The sequence below is a fragment of the Gobio gobio genome (genome assembly GCF_949357685.1).
Source record: "Gobio gobio genome assembly, chromosome: 25".
NCBI lineage: Eukaryota > Metazoa > Chordata > Actinopteri > Cypriniformes > Gobionidae > Gobio > Gobio gobio.
The window spans coordinates 9,744,896-9,758,903 of NC_137121.1; the positions used below are offsets into that span (position 1 = coordinate 9,744,896).

The 14,008-nt window shown below is 42.8% G+C and overlaps 1 protein-coding gene across 1 annotated transcript; it reads left to right on the forward strand.

Moving 5' to 3' along the window:
• Positions 1–6: 6 nt before the first annotated feature.
• Positions 7–13,455, forward strand: LOC307121619 (uncharacterized protein). Its single transcript, XM_079809256.1, has 5 exons — positions 7–343; positions 9,012–9,180; positions 9,510–10,189; positions 10,363–10,531; positions 11,834–13,455. Exons 1-5 carry the CDS (start codon positions 128–130, stop codon positions 12,418–12,420), a joined length of 1,821 nt encoding a protein of 606 aa, XP_079665382.1. The 5' UTR covers positions 7–127; the 3' UTR covers positions 12,421–13,455.
• The last annotated feature ends 553 nt before the right edge of the window (positions 13,456–14,008 follow it).

A 14,008-nucleotide genomic window follows, 5' to 3' on the forward strand; every position in this document is an offset into this window, starting at 1 on the left:
GGGCCTATAGTGTGGAAAACGCCAACGAAGAAGAAGAAGGTAGAGAAAGTTACAGCAGCAACAGAGTCAGATGAATTAGACCGAGCGAAAACATTAGCGATCGAAGTTGAAGTTCTCAGGATTAATAATGAAACGCAGCTACCCCAGCGTGGCAGAAACAAGAGGAGACAAAAAAGAATGTGGTCAAACTCCCCAAATTCTCTTCTTTCTCCTCACACAAACTCCACAGATATCAATCAACACCATCAGCGCTGCAGCAGCAGCCCCTCTCCCGAGGATGAGCTTAACCTCTCGCTCTCTCCCGAGTCCCAGTCCGGCCCCGGGAAATTACAATAATGTGCTGGTGAGTGCAGCTTACGAACAACACAACACAGGCACAACACAGACTCAACACAACACAGACACAACACAGGCACAACACAGACACAACACACCACAGGCACAACACAGACACAACACACCACAGACACACCACAGACTCAACACACCACATACACAACACAGACACAACACAGACTCAACACACCACAGACACAACACAGACACAACACAGACACAACACAGGCACAACACAGACACAACACACCACAGACACACCACAGACACAACACAGACACAACACAGGCACAACACAGACTCAACACACCACATACACAACACAGACACAACACAGACTCAACACACCACATACACAACACAGACACAACACACCACAGACACAACACAGACTCAACACACCACAGACACAACACAGGCACAACACAGACACAACACAGACTCAACACACCACATACACAACACAGACACAACACACCACAGACACAACACAGACTCAACACACCACAGACACAACACAGGCACAACACAGACTCAACACACCACATACACAACACAGACACAACACAGACTCAACACAACACAGGCACAACACAGACACAACACAGACTCAACACACCACATACACAACACAGACTCAACACACCACAGACACAACACAGACACAACACACCACAGACACAACACAGACTCAACACACCACAGACTCAACACAGGCACAACACAGACTCAACACACCACAGACACACCACAGACTCAACACATACACAACACAGACTCAACACACCACATACACAACACAGACACAACACAGACTCAACACACCACATGCACAACACAGACACAACACACCACAGACACACCACAGACACACCACAGACTCAACACACCACATACACAACACAGACACAACACAGACTCAACACACCACATACACAACACAGACACAACACAGGCACAACACAGACACAACACAGGCACAACACAGACACAACACACGACAGACACAACACAGACACAACACAGGCACAACACAGACACAACACTGACTCAACACACCACATACACAACACAGACACAACACAGACTCAACACACCACATACACAACACAGACACAACACACCACAGACACAACACAGACTCAACACACCACAGACACAACACAGACACACCACATACACAACACAGACACAACACAGACTCAACACACCACAGACACAACACAGACACACCACATACACAACACAGACTCAACACACCACAGACACAACACAGGCACAACACAGACTCAACACACCACAGACACAACACAGACACACCACATACACAACACAGACACAACACAGACTCAACACACCACAGACACAACACAGGCACAACACAGACTCAACACACCACAGACACAACACAGGCACAACACAGACACAACACAGACTCAACACACCACAGACACAACACAGGCACAACACAGACACAACACAGGCACAACACAGACACAACACAGACTCAACACACAACAGACACAACACAGACACACCACATACATAACACAGACACAACACAGACTCAACACACCACAGACACAACACAGGCACAACACAGACTCAACACACCACAGACACAACACAGGCACAACACAGACACAACACAGACACAACACAGACTCAACACACTACAGACACAACACTGACTCAACACACCACATACACAACACAGACACAACACAGACTCAACACACCACATACACAACACAGACACAACACACCACAGACACAACACAGACTCAACACACCACAGACACAACACAGACACACCACATACACAACACAGACACAACACAGACTCAACACACCACAGACACAACACAGACACACCACATACACAACACAGACTCAACACACCACAGACACAACACAGGCACAACACAGACTCAACACACCACAGACACAACACAGACACACCACATACACAACACAGACACAACACAGACTCAACACACCACAGACACAACACAGGCACAACACAGACTCAACACACCACATACACAACACAGGCACAACACAGACACAACACAGACTCAACACACCACAGACACAACACAGGCACAACACAGACACAACACAGGCACAACACAGACACAACACAGACTCAACACACAACAGACACAACACAGACACACCACATACATAACACAGACACAACACAGACTCAACACACCACAGACACAACACAGGCACAACACAGACTCAACACACCACAGACACAACACAGGCACAACACAGACACAACACAGACACAACACAGACTCAACACACCACAGACACAACACAGGCACAACACAGACACAACACAGGCACAACACAGACTCAACACAACACAGACACACCACAGACACACCACAGACTCAACACACCACATACACAACACAGACTCAACACACCACAGACACAACACACCACAGACACAACACAGACACACCACATACACAACACAGACACAACACAGACTCAACACACCACAGACACAACACAGACACAACACAGACACAACACAGACTCAACACACCACATACACAACACAGACACAACACAGACTCAACACACCACATACACAACACAGACACAACACACCACAGACACAACACAGACACAACACAGGCACAACACAGACACAACACAGACTCAACACACCACATACACAACACAGACACAACACAGACACAACACAGACTCAACACACCACATACACAACACAGACTCAACACACCACAGACACAACACAGACAAAACACACCACAGACACAACACAGACTCAACACACCACAGACTCAACACAGGCACAACACAGACTCAACACACCACAGACACACCACAGACTCAACACATACACAACACAGACTCAATACACCACATACACAACACAGACACAACACAGACTCAACACACCACATACACAACACAGACACAACACACACACAACACAGGCACAACACAGACACAACACACCACAGACACACCACAGACACAACACACCACAGACACACCACAGACTCAACACACCACATACACAACACAGACACAACACAGACTCAACACACCACATACACAACACAGACACAACACACCACAGACACAACATAGACACAACACACCACAGCCACAACATAAACACAACACAACAAACCACAGACACAACATAAACACAACACACCACAGACACAACATAAACACAACACACCACAGACACAACATAGACACAACACATACTCAACACACCACAGACACAACACAGACTCAACACACCACAGACACAACACACCACAGACACAACACACCACAGACAAAACACACCACAGACACAGCACACCACAGACACAACACAGGCACAACACACCACAGACACAACATATACACAACACACCACAGGCACAACACACCACAGACACAACATAAACACAACACACCACAGACACACCACATACACACCACATACACAACACAGACACACCACATACACAACACAGACACAACACACCACAGACACAACACAGGCACAACACACCACAGACACAACATAAACACAACACACCACATACACACCACATACACAACACAGACACACCACATACACAACACAGACACAACACACCACAGACACAACACAGGCACAACACACCACAGACACAACACAGACACACCACAGACACAACATAAACACAACACACCACAGACACAAAATAGACACAACACACCACAGACACAACATAAACACAACACAACAAACCACAGACACAACATAAACACAACACACCACAGACACAACATAAACACAACACACCACAGACACAACATAGACACAACACACCACAGACACAACATAAACACAACACAGACACAACATAAACACAACACACCACAGACACAACATAAACACAACACACCACAGACACAACATAAACACAACACACCACAGACACAACACAGGCACAACATAAACACAACACAGGCACAACACAGACACAACATAAACACAACACAGACACAACATAAACACAACACAGACACACCACAGACACAACACAAACACAACACAGACACAACACAGACACAACATAAACACAACACAGACACAACATAAACACAACACAGACACAACACAGACACAACATAAACACAACACAGACACAACATAAACACAACACAGCCACAACATAAACACAACACAGACACAACACAACACAGACACAACATAAACACAACACAGACACAACATAAACACAACACAGGCACAACATAAACACAACACATGCACAACACAGACACAACATAAACACAACACAGACACAACACAGACACAACATAAACACAACATAAACACAACACAGACACAACATAAACACAACACAGACACAACATAAACACAACACAGGCACAACACAGACACAACATAAACACAACACAGACACAACACAGGCACAACACAGGCACAACACAGACACAACACAGGCACAACACAGACACAACACAGGCACAACACAGACACAACATAGACAGTACAAACACAACACACCACAGACACAGCACAACACACCACAGACACAGCACAACACAGACACAACATAAACACAACACACCACAGACACAGCACAACACAGACACAACATAAACACAACATACCACAGACACAGCACAACACAGACATAACATAAACACAACACACCACAGACACAGCACAACATAGACAGCACAGACACAACACACCACAGACACAGCACAACATAGACAGCACATAAACACAACACAGACACACCACAGATGTGACACAGACACAACGCACACAACAGACAGACATAACATACACACCAAAGACACAACATAGACACAACACACCACAGACACAGCACAACATAGACATAGCAGACACGACACAACACAGACACAACATATACACAACACAGCACAACATAGACAGACACAACATAGACAGACACAACACAGCACAACATAGACAGACACACCACAGACACAACACAAACACAACACAGACACAACACAGACACAACATAAACACAACACAGACACAACATAAACACAACACAGACACAACACAGACACAACATAAACACAACATAAACACAACACAGACATAACATAAACACAACACAGACACAACACAACACAGACACAACATAAACACAACACAGACACAACATAAACACAACACAGGCACAACATAAACACAACACATGCACAACACAGACACAACATAAACACAACACAGACACAACACAGACACAACATAAACACAACATAAACACAACACAGACACAACATAAACACAACACAGACACAACATAAACACAACACAGGCACAACACAGACACAACATAAACACAACACAGACACAACACAGGCACAACACAGACACAACACAGGCACAACACAGACACAACATAGACAGTACAAACACAACACACCACAGACACAGCACAACACACCACAGACACAGCACAACACAGACACAACATAAACACAACACACCACAGACACAGCACAACACAGACACAACATAAACACAACATACCACAGACACAGCACAACACAGACATAACATAAACACAACACACCACAGACACAGCACAACATAGACAGCACAGACACAACACACCACAGACACAGCACAACATAGACAGCACATAAACACAACACAGACACACCACAGATGTGACACAGACACAACGCACACAACAGACAGACATAACATACACACCAAAGACACAACATAGACACAACACACCACAGACACAGCACAACATAGACATAGCAGACACGACACAACACAGACACAACATATACACAACACAGCACAACATAGACAGACACAACATAGACAGACACAACACAGCACAACATAGACAGACACAACATAGACAGACAGACACAGCACAGACACAACAAAGACACAACACAGACACTACATATACACAACACAGACACTACATATACACAACACAGACACAGCACAGCATAGACACAGCTTAGACACAACACAGACACAGCACAGACACAACACAGGCACAACACACCACAGACACAGCACAACACAACACAACACAGACACAACACAGACACAACATAGACACAACACAGGCACAACACAGACACAACATAGACACAGCACAGATACAACACACCACAGACACAGCACAACACAGACACAACATAGACACAACACAGGCACAACACAGACACATCACACCACAGGCACAGCACAACACAGACACAACATAGACACAACACAGACACAACAAACCACAGACACAGCACAACACAGACACAACACACCACAAACACAGGCACAACACACCACAGACACAGGCAAAACACACCACAGACACAGCACAACACAGACACAACATAAACACAACACAGACACACCACAGATGCGACACAGACACAACGCACACAACAGACAGACATAACATACACACCAAAGACACAACATAGACACAACACAACACACCACAGACACAGCACGACAGCACAACATAGACATATCAGAGACACGACACAACACAGACACAACATATACACAACACAGCACAACATAGACAGACATAACATACACACCAAAGACACAACATAGACACAACACAACACAGCACAACATAGACAGACACAACATAGACAGACAGACACAGCACAGACACAACATATACACAACACAGACACAACACAGCACAGCATAGACACAGCTTAGACACAACACAGACACAGCACAGACACAACACAGGCACAACATACCACAGACAGAGCACAACACAACATAGACACAGCACAGGCACAACACACCACAGACACAGCACAACATAGACACAACACAGGCACAGCACAACACAGACAGACACAACATAGACAGACAGACACAGCACAGACACTACAAAGACACAACACACAGACACTACAAAGACACAACACAGACACAACATATACACAACACAGACACAACACAGCACTACAAAGACACAACACAGACACAACATATACACAACACAGACACAACACAGCACAACATAGACAGACACAACATAGACAGACAGACACAGCACAGACACAACAAAGACACAACACAGACACAACATATACACAACACAGACACAACACAGCACAGCATAGACACAGCTTAGACACAACACAGACACAGCACAGACACAACACAGGCACAACACACCACAGACACAACACAACACAGACACAACATAGACACAGCACAGGCACAACACACCACAGACACAGCACAACATAAACACAACACAACACAGACACAACACACCACAGGCACAGCACAACACAGACACAACATAGACACAACACAGGCACAGCACAACACAGACACAACACAGGCACAACACACCACAGACACAGCACAACACAGACACAACACACCACAGACACAGGCACAACACACCACACCACAGACACAGCACAACACAGACACAACAAACCACAGACACAGCACAACACAACACAGACACAACATAAACACAACACAACACAGGCACAGCACAACACAGGCACAACACACCACAGACACAGCACAACACAGACACAACACACCACAGACACAGGCACAACACACCACAGACACAGCACAACACAGACACAACATAAACACAACACAGACACAACATAAACACAACACACCACAGACACAGCACAACACAGACACAACATAGACACAGCACAGACACAACACAACACAGACACAACATAGACACAACACAAGCACAACACAACACAGACACAACATAAACACAACACAGACACAACATAAGCACAACACACCACAGGCACAGTACAACACAGACACAACACAGGCACAGCACAACACAACACAGGCACAACACACCACAGACACAGCACAACATAGACACAGCACAGACACAACATAAACACAACACACCACAGACACAGACACAACGCACACAACAGACAGACATAACATACACACCAAAGACACAACATAGACACAACACAGGCACAGCACAACACACCACAGACACAGCACAACACAGACACAACAGAAACACAACACAGACACAACATAAACACAACACACCACAGGCACAGTACAACACAGACACAACATAGACACAACACAGGCACAGCACAACACAACATAGACACAACACAGGCACAACACACCACAGACACAACATAAACACAACACAGACACACCACAGATGTGACACAGACACAACGCACACAACAGACAGACATAACATACACACCAAAGACACAACATAGACACAACACACCACAGACATAGACATAGACACAACATAGACACACCACATAGACAGACACAACATAGACAGGCACAACATAGACAGACCACAGACACAACACAGACACAACATATACACAACACAGACACACCACAGACACAGCACGACAGCACAACACAGACACAGCACAGACACAACATAGACGAACTGAAGCAGGTTTCAAACAGGTCGCTGCCTCATGTTGTAATGTCATGTAAGCTGGGTTAGATTTAGACTGATATGCATGGAAATCATCATAGTTTTGTTTTATATTTGTTTTATATATATTTTGTTGCTGACAGATGTTCAAATGGTGTCTGTTTGTTTGCGTTTATTTAACCTGCACAGAAACATCAGACAATAGTGAGGCGAGGACATGATCCCCTTCTCTCCATTAAGAGATGCTCGGTGTGCTGCAACATGTATCACTGTAACTACTGTACAATGCTGCATAAACATCTACACGAGGCACAAAACCATGTCGCCAATCACGTTCGAAATGCTGTTCAACAGGAAGGTATGTGTGAATTCATTTAAATGTGTTTACACAGTTCAATAATACTGTGTGTAAGTTTATTAACCCTTCTGTTTTTCACTTTTTTTGGCCTTGGTCATACAAATGATTCATATTCCCTAGCCCAACAGTTATAAACTCATTATCTAAAGAATATTGATTTTATTCTTTGATGTTGCTTTTTCCCTTCTCCCTTTTATCTCGATCTCTGTCTTTTTTATCATTGTTAAAGACGCTCAATCCCAAAACCTCTACAGGATTGCTGCACTGAACTGTATAAAACACTTTATAAATGAATAATGTCTATTGAACTTATTCTTTCTACATTTTAGGATTTGTCATCATCAAGTGTGGTCTAGGCTGCAGACAAACACCACACTTTCACTGCTGCTACTGCACATCAACAATAATCAGAAGGGATGCTCTGATTAAACATTTAACAGCTTGTAAAAATACATCAGACAAACGGCCTCCACCAGCAGCAGCACCACCTTCATCCACAGCAGAAGTACCTCGATCAGAAGTACCTCTATCCACAGTAAAAGTACCTCCATCAGAAGTACCTCCATCCACAGCAGAAGGACTTCCATCCCCAACAGAAGGACCTCCATCCACAGCAGAAGGACTTCCGTCCCCAACAGAAGGACCTCCGTCCACAGCAGAAGTTCCTCCATCCCCAACAGAAGGACCTCCATCCCCAACAGAAGGACCTCCGCCCCCTACAGAAGAACCTTCATCCAAAGCAGAAGGACCTCCTTCCACAGAGGAAGGAACTCTGTCCACAGCAGAAGGACCTCCATCCCCAGCAGAAGGACCTCCGTCCACAGCAGGACCTCCATCCACAGCAGAAAGACTTTCGTTCCCAGCAGAAGTACCTTCATCCCCAGCAGAAGTACCTCCGTCCACAGCAGGATCTCCATCCACAGCAGAAAGACTTTCGTTCCCAGCAGAAGTACCTCCATCCCCATTAGAAGGACTTCCATCCCCAGCAAAAGGACATTCATCATCAAAAGTAAGATTACGTGTTTGGCAGCAAGTCAGGCTGCCTTGCACACATTGCGACATTGAAATATATATATTTTTAAAAAGTGGGGTTTGTGTGTGTTTTATTAGTCGTCATAGTTTATATACATGTATGTTTGCTTACAGATGTTAAAATGGTGTGTGTTTGTTTAACCTGCACAGAAGCATCAGACAATAGTGAGGCGAGGACATGATCCCCTTCTCTCCATTAAGAAATGCTCGGTGTGCTGCAACATGTATCACTGTAACTACTGTACAATGCTGCATAAACATCTACACGAGGCACAAAACCATGTTGCCAATCACATTCGAAATGCTGTTCAACAGGAAGGTATGTGTGAATTCATTTAAATGTCTTTATACAGTTCAATCAGGGCCGTTTCTAGCCATTTGGCGAAATCCTTATTGGCACCCCCCAGCCTAATCTTAAAAAGCAACATGGTATTACTGGTATTAATTTGAATCCTTCCTTATTAACAAATACATACACACATACCATTTTGGAACTGTAATCCTTATTAACAAATATATACTAATACAATTTGGAAACTACGTATAAAAGCTTGACCAGTCTCATGAAAGTAACAAGAATAAATATTGATTCAGTGCGGTCATTGTTTCTCATTGACGCTTGAACTTCCCCTTTAAATAACGCAACGCTATGCCCTGTACGACACTTTTAGAACTGAATGAATCGATTCAGCATTCAACGCCATCCGTAAAGATGTATTAAATTCGACAAAGCGGTTTAATAAAGGATGTAATTAATATTGTGAATTAGCAAATTTTATTATACTATTTTTAAATTGGCTGTTAAAGTTTTATATGGGACAATTTCACACTGATCCTTTAACAGTGCATTGGTGCAAAAACGCGCACCTTTTGAAGGTGCAAGGAAGAGAAGAAAGCTTCCTAGAGTCAAAATATAATAATATCATGAAATGCTAAAGTGAGTGTGGTTAGCCTATATCTTGCCTCTACAATACACAGAGCAATATTACGCTATCTGCCCATTTCACAGCGTGATTTCTCGACTGCCACAAATACGGCCCTAACAAAATAAAGATTTGTGCACTTTTTATTGTACCTGTTTTTTTTTAATTGGCCTTTAAATTTAGCTTTATTGTGTGGTTAGAAAAAGGCTTACCTTGCCAAAGCTTTCACCGAGCTCTTTGATCTAATGGTGTTGTTGAGCGCTCCAAATGCAAACTTTACATGCAACAGTCAAGTAATTGAATTGACAGTACTCTGATCCAATATAGGAATCGTCTGATTGACAGTACTCTATCCCAATAGTGTTAGGGGAACCAGTGGGGGCGGCAATCATATCTCAGGGTGGCCGTGACACCCTTTACACACACTCCTACACACACACCTGATATGCGTTCTGATGGCGCCCTAGGCGACCGCTTAGTTCGCCTATGGCTAAAAACGGCCCTGAGTTCAATAATACTGTGTAAGTTTATCAACCCTTCTGTTTTCACTTGTTTTGCCCTTGGTCATTTCCCCCTCGAATTTGAAAGTAAAACATATCATTAGTGGTGCTTGCAAAGCATGCGGGACATCATTTGTACAGCCATGTCCTCACATCCATCAAACTAATTTGTTCTACTTTTATTTACTTCTCTTTTAGGATTTGTCATCATCAAGTGTGGTCTAGGCTGCAGACAAACACCACACTTTCACTGCTGCTACTGCACATCAACAATAATCAGAAGGGATGCTCTGATTAAACATTTAACAGCTTGTAAAAATACATCAGACAAACGGCCTCCACCCATAGTGCCAGCTGCAGCACCACCTCCATCCACAGCAGAAGTACCTCCATCAGAAGCACCTCCATCCACAGCAGAAGTACCTCCATCAGAAGCACCTCCATCCACAGCAGAAGCACCTCCATCAGAAGCACCTCCATCCACAGCAGAAGTACCTCCATCAGAAGCGCCTCCATCCACAGCAGAAGCACCTCCATCCACAGCAGAAGTACCTCCATCCCCATTAAAAGGACCTCCGTCCCCATTAAAAGTACCTCTACTATCCCCAGCCAAAGGACCTTCATTCCCAGCAGCTCCATCTTCAGCAGTAAGATTACGTGTCCGGCAGCAAGTCAGGGTGGCTTGCACACACTGCGGCATTCAAATAAATAAAAAGAACATGCTGGTTCACATAAAGAGAAAACACAGTCACAACACTTTGCTGGGAAGTTTCGACTTCCAATAATATTGAGGATGACGTTGATTATGTAAATATGTTTAGCTGTTTTATGTTTTGTAAAATGTCTTGTTTTTAACACATTCAAATATCACCAAAAACAAATGTTATTGAAACTTGATATACTAAAATTTTGTATTTTATTGATATCTTCTCGTTGTAACATTTCCCTAGATTAAAGATTGATTGTGTTAGCTGCACATTTTGCTGATCAAGATTATATAAAAAATATATATTCAGCAACATTTAGTGTGGCATGTTACATTATTAACTAGGTATGATTCAGATGAATTCACAAATAGCCTTGAAAACAAGGCAGGAGTTTGTCACATGTTGAAAAACCGTGAAAAATATTACAGAAAGGTAAGGCAATATTAGCTATGGCAGCGTCGAAAATTCCATGCAAGTCTCTTTTTTGCAACAATAAACATGTTTTATTTTTTATTTTTATGATTTATGAGCAAATCAGATAATACAGATATAACCAAAGGTTTCTTTAACACTTAATGTCAAACCAAAATGTATTCAGACACCTTCAAACATTTCTCATATTATCACAGTTTATTAATTTAGAAAATGGTAATAAAATATGACGAGAACTTTAAGAGTTAAACTGTCAGAACAAATTCACCTTGATAATGTCAGTAACTTTGATAGAAAGCTGTGTGATGGATTACAATCAACCAATCAGCTGTTCAAATTATGTATTAGATAGTACCAATTTAGGCCAACCAATGACCAAGCGATGCTTCATTTTGTTCAGTATGTGGTGTAAAAGGTCCACTTTAGCAAATTAAAGAAAAAAAACACTGAAGCAAAACATGGTCAGGTCAAAGTGTCTTAACAATTTTTGTCCCAAATTTTTATTAATTTTACTGGTTTACTGTTTGAAGAATTTTTGGGTATAATATGTCGCAGTTATTTTGCTATCCTCACTTACATAGATGAACTATAGTGTCCTGAACCCACTAGTAAACAATTATATCTGGTGTCTGAATAATTTTTGGTTTGACTGTAAATACAGCAACAATGAATGACAGCATTAAAAAAGAAAATAAATAAAAAATAAAGAGTAGGTAAATATATAAATACAGGAGACTAATACAAAATTCAATGTACAATTGAATTGTTCGTCTTTCAATTTTTGACACTTTTTTTGTTGTTAATGTCACAAATAAAATTATTTAATTCCGGTATTGTTAAAGAAAATATTTTGGCAATAAAATAATAACATTTCCCATATTTTATGATTAGGCTACAATCAAAAAAGAAATAACATTATGTCACACAATGTTAACCCAAAGTCCAATTTAGATTTTAGGGACGGAATTTTGAAAGGTCAGACCAAAATTCTTTAACAATGGGACATTTGAAGAAAAAATTATCAAACAATAAACATGTTTTAGTGTTCGCACTGACGAAGGGCTTGCAATAATGCTAACACCCGGTGAGTGGCGCTTCACTAGGTTCACAGAGGTGGAGCTGGACGTCAAGCCCCGCCCATTTGGCTCTGCGTGGTACTTGTTAGTTTTCTCAGCGCTGTAATACGATGGACCAATCACAGGCAATTATGATTATTGGGGGAAAAAATATTGTT

Coding starts and splice junctions, on each gene's coding strand:
- LOC307121619 (XM_079809256.1), top strand. CDS start 128: ATGAAACGCAGCTACCCCAGCGTGGCAGAAACAAGAGGAGACAAAAAA. Junction 9,181..9,509: donor AAATGCTGTTCAACAGGAAG/GTATGTGTGAAT, acceptor TCTACATTTTAG/GATTTGTCATCATCAAGTGT. Junction 10,532..11,833: donor AAATGCTGTTCAACAGGAAG/GTATGTGTGAAT, acceptor CTTCTCTTTTAG/GATTTGTCATCATCAAGTGT.